General features: G+C 55.1%; 1 protein-coding gene across 1 annotated transcript in view; it reads left to right on the top strand.

Annotated features, from left to right (window-relative positions):
• The first annotated feature begins 299 nt into the window (after positions 1-299).
• The window catches only part of TMEM150B (transmembrane protein 150B), a 7,357-nt gene continuing 3,997 nt past the window's right edge, over positions 300-3,659 (top strand). The window contains 5 exon segments of the mRNA XM_024755172.1: positions 300-433; positions 1,428-1,502; positions 1,594-1,699; positions 1,795-1,862; positions 2,058-2,185. Coding sequence (XP_024610940.1) covers positions 1,436-1,502; positions 1,594-1,699; positions 1,795-1,862; positions 2,058-2,185 — 369 coding nt within the window. The 5' untranslated portion in view covers positions 300-433; positions 1,428-1,435.

The following is a 3,659-nucleotide window of genomic DNA, read 5'->3' as shown; positions in this document are numbered from 1 at the left end:
GGTTCGAGCCCTGGTCCGGGAAGATCCCACATGCTGCGGAGCAGCTAAGCCCGTGACTACTGAGCCTGAGCTCTAGAGCCCGCAAGCCACAACTACTGAAGCCCGCACGCCTAGAGCCCGTGCTCCGCAATGAAGGGTAGCCCCTGCTCACTGCAACTAGAGAAAGCCCACACACAGCAACGAGGACCCAATGCAGCCAAATAGATAGATAGATAGATAGATAGAGAAATAAATTTATAAAAAAAAAAAGAGGTGGGGAGCTGAGGGAGGAGGGGCTGGAACTTCCGGGTCTGAGGGAGGAGGGGCTGGGGCCTGGACTCCTGGGTCCTGAGGCAGCAGGAGGGGGCCCAGGACACAAACACCTGAGTACCAAGAGGGGAGGAAGCCAGGAAGTTGACGCTTGTTCTGCCGGAGAGAGAAGAAAACGGTCCAGGTAGAGGAAGCAGTCGCTTTCTGGGAGGGAGGTTTCTCCGATGGAGATGTCATCACTAAGATCACCCTTCCCACTCAGGCCCGGCCTGTGGGGAACTTCAGCTTGATAGAGAGGAAGGGAGAGGGGAAAGCCAGTGGGGGGAGGAGGAAGGGTCACCAGGGTCCCACACCCAACTGCTTCAGGACAGAAACTACACTCAGAAGGGCAGGCACCTGCAGGTCTGGATTCTCCGTCCCCAAGGAGGTAACAGCTGGGAGGATGGACCTCAGGGGCTAGAAACAATTGCATGAGTTCTGGAAGGGACTGGAGGCCTGGACTTCTGGGTCCCCAAAGGAGGAAGGGTGGAGAGAGCTAGAGGCTCAGATTTCTGGGTCTTGAGGAGGACAAGGGCTGGGAGTTTGAACATTGAAGCTATAAAGTGGGAGGAAGGAAGCTAGGGGTCCCTGGAAGCTAAGGTGCTGCCTGCTCGGTTCTGAGACCGGAAGTGGCAGTTTGGGGTTGAGGTCCTGAAGAGTGTGGAGGTCATATTCTTGGCCTGACAGTGTCTTTGGCTCTGCTGGAACGCCGACAGTCCCACCCCACAACCCAGCCCTGTTCCCCAAACCTCTCACACTGCGCCAGTCCCCGGGTGGAGAGAGGCAGAGAGAGCCCGGACAGGAGAGCATCCAGGGGGGGTCCAGAAGCTGGAAGTGCAGGGAGGGGCTGGGAGAGTCTCGGAATCTGGGTGGGAGCAGGACAGCTAAGAGAAACTAGGAGATCAGGACAAAGGACTATGCAAAAGGTAGGGAATGTTTCCCAAGCAGACAGCTGGCTCATTAGAGCGGACCTTTGCCCATTACTTATGCCTGGGAGCCAATGGAGGCCTCAGGGGCGGTGGCCACAATATGACACACCTGTACCCTTAGGGATGGTTGCTCACCCGAGAGAGACAGAGAGATAAAGTCGAGACAGAGATAAAGTCGTGACCTCAGTCCCTGCCCCTCTCTCCCTGCAGAGCCCGGCATGTGGGGATACCTGTCCCTGCTGCCTGCCTTCCTGGCATTCTGGGCTACTGCTGGCATTCCCCTGGGTCTGAGGGGGGAGGGGCTGGGGACCCGGACCCCTGGGTCTGAGGGAGGGGGAGCTAGAAGTCCGGTTTCTGCGCGTAACAGAAAGAAAAGTTTCGTCGAACTCCCTGTACTCTCTTTGATGTCTCCTCGACTTCAGTTTTTCGCTTGCTGTGGCCAACAAGGCTGTGAACCTCACTGAAGGCTTCCCCTATATCAGGTAGTTATGGTGCTTGGGGTGGGGGGGGTCTGGAAGGAGGAAAGAAGGGGGTCCTGGTTCTGAGGAGCTACAGGATGACCCTTTATCTCCCCCAGTCGATGTGGAAATAGCCCACCTCAGAGCTGCATCTTCAGCCAGGTGCTCAACTTGGGAGCTGCTTTGGGTAAATACTCCCGCGCACACTTCGTTCGGTGCTAGCCCCACCCAGCCAAGAGGGCCCCGGCACCCAGCCTCCTCCTCCCCCAAATCCAGGAGCTGGGCACTAACTCCAGGACCCACAGACTCTTCCACCCCACACCCCACCCCCTACCCAGGAGTCTGGGACTCAGGCCTCCCGCCCACTTCCCTCTCCTCCCAGCCGCCTGGACCTGCATTCTCCGTTACCACCAGCTTCGGGACTGGGGGGTCGGAAAGTGGCCTAACCAGCTGATCCTGTGGACGGGGCTCCTCTGCGCCTTGGGCACCTCCATAGTGGGCAATTTTCAGGTGAGACGCAGCAGGCCAGCCCAGGTTCTTGCCCGCCCGAGTCTGGGACTACAACTCCCAGCACCTCCGGGGCGCAGGCTTCTGGTTTGGGGGGCTGGTCCCCGCACGGGCTCCTGGGACTTGTATTTCTCTTGTGGCTCTCGGGCCGTGGAGGGAGGGCGTTCTGGTCTCTAGATAGAGGCCTCGTGGGAGGCTCTTTGTAATCATTCCGTTAACCCCTAGGAGTTTGGGGTAGTTCACTGCCGTAGCCCCATTTAATGATAAAATTTCTCAGTTCATGGGCTTCCCTGGTGGCGCAGTGGTTGAGAGTCCGCCTACCGATACAGGGGACACGGGTTCGTGTCCCGGTCCGGCAAGATCCCACGTGCCGCAGAGCGGCTGGGCCCGTGAGCCGTGGCCGCTGAGCCTGCGCGTCGGGAGCCTGTGCTCCGCAACGGGAGAGGCCACAACAGTGAGAGGCCCGCGTACAAAAAAAAAAAAAAAAAATTCTCAGTTCACTCCCCCTCCCGCCCCCCACCCCGCACCGCGCAGCTTGGCTGGATCCTATTTCCCCAACTAGGGATCGAACCGGGGCCCTGGGGAGTGAAAGCGTGGAGTCCTAATTACTGGACCGCGGGGGAATTCCCCACTTATTCTTAATGTTTGCCATATCGATGGAGTGTTCTCTCTGTAGAAGGCACTAGCTTTATACGTTGTGCCGGGTTATTTTAACCCATCTCCACAAGAACTCCAGGGAGGTCCTTCTTGGTCAAATCCCACGGAGATATTTCTTTATCAGCTGGTTCGTGGTGGTCAGAGATGAACCCAGATTCGTAGACTCTAGAAGCCCACATTCTTAGCCACAAAGCTCAGTAGATATTTGTAGAATAAATAAATGGATTAGTAATAGGAGAAATCTTATTGATTTATTTTATCATTTTATTTTTTATCTATTTGTTTTTCAGTATGATGTCTGATTCCAAACCTCTCCCGCCAAAAGGCCGTGGAAGCCGCAGGGTGTTTAGACAAGAGGCTGCCTCCAACTTAACAAAAATTCCCCATGACGTTTGCATAGCAAATCATTCACTTATCATGTATTCCTGTGTTCATCAACCTTTTTTCTTTAATTTTTTCCTTTAATTATTATATCCCCCCCGCAGAAGCTTTTTTTTTTTTTTGCTGCTCCCTGCCTCATGTGGGATCTTAGTTCCGGATCAGGGCTCCAACCCGAGCACCGTGCGGTGGAAGCCCGGAGTCCTCACCAATGGACTGCCAGGGAAGTCCCCAGAAGACTTTTTTAGACATTTTCTCCTAATCATCCTTTCCCTCCATGAAGATTTTATTTTTTCCCTAATATTTATTTATTTGGTTGCGTGGGGTCTTAGTTGCGGCAGGGAGACTCCTTAGTTGCAGCACGTGGGCTCCTTAGTTGTGGGCTGTGGCCTCCTTAGTCGTGGCTTGCCGGCTCCTTAGCTGTGGCATGCAAACTCTTTGT

This window comes from Neophocaena asiaeorientalis, unplaced genomic scaffold, assembly GCF_003031525.2.
Source record: "Neophocaena asiaeorientalis asiaeorientalis breed wild unplaced genomic scaffold, Neophocaena_asiaeorientalis_V1.1 scaffold694, whole genome shotgun sequence".
Classification (NCBI taxonomy): domain Eukaryota; kingdom Metazoa; phylum Chordata; class Mammalia; order Artiodactyla; family Phocoenidae; genus Neophocaena; species Neophocaena asiaeorientalis.
The sequence above is the reverse complement of the archived record's forward strand: the minus strand, read 5'-3'. Positions and strand labels throughout refer to the sequence as shown.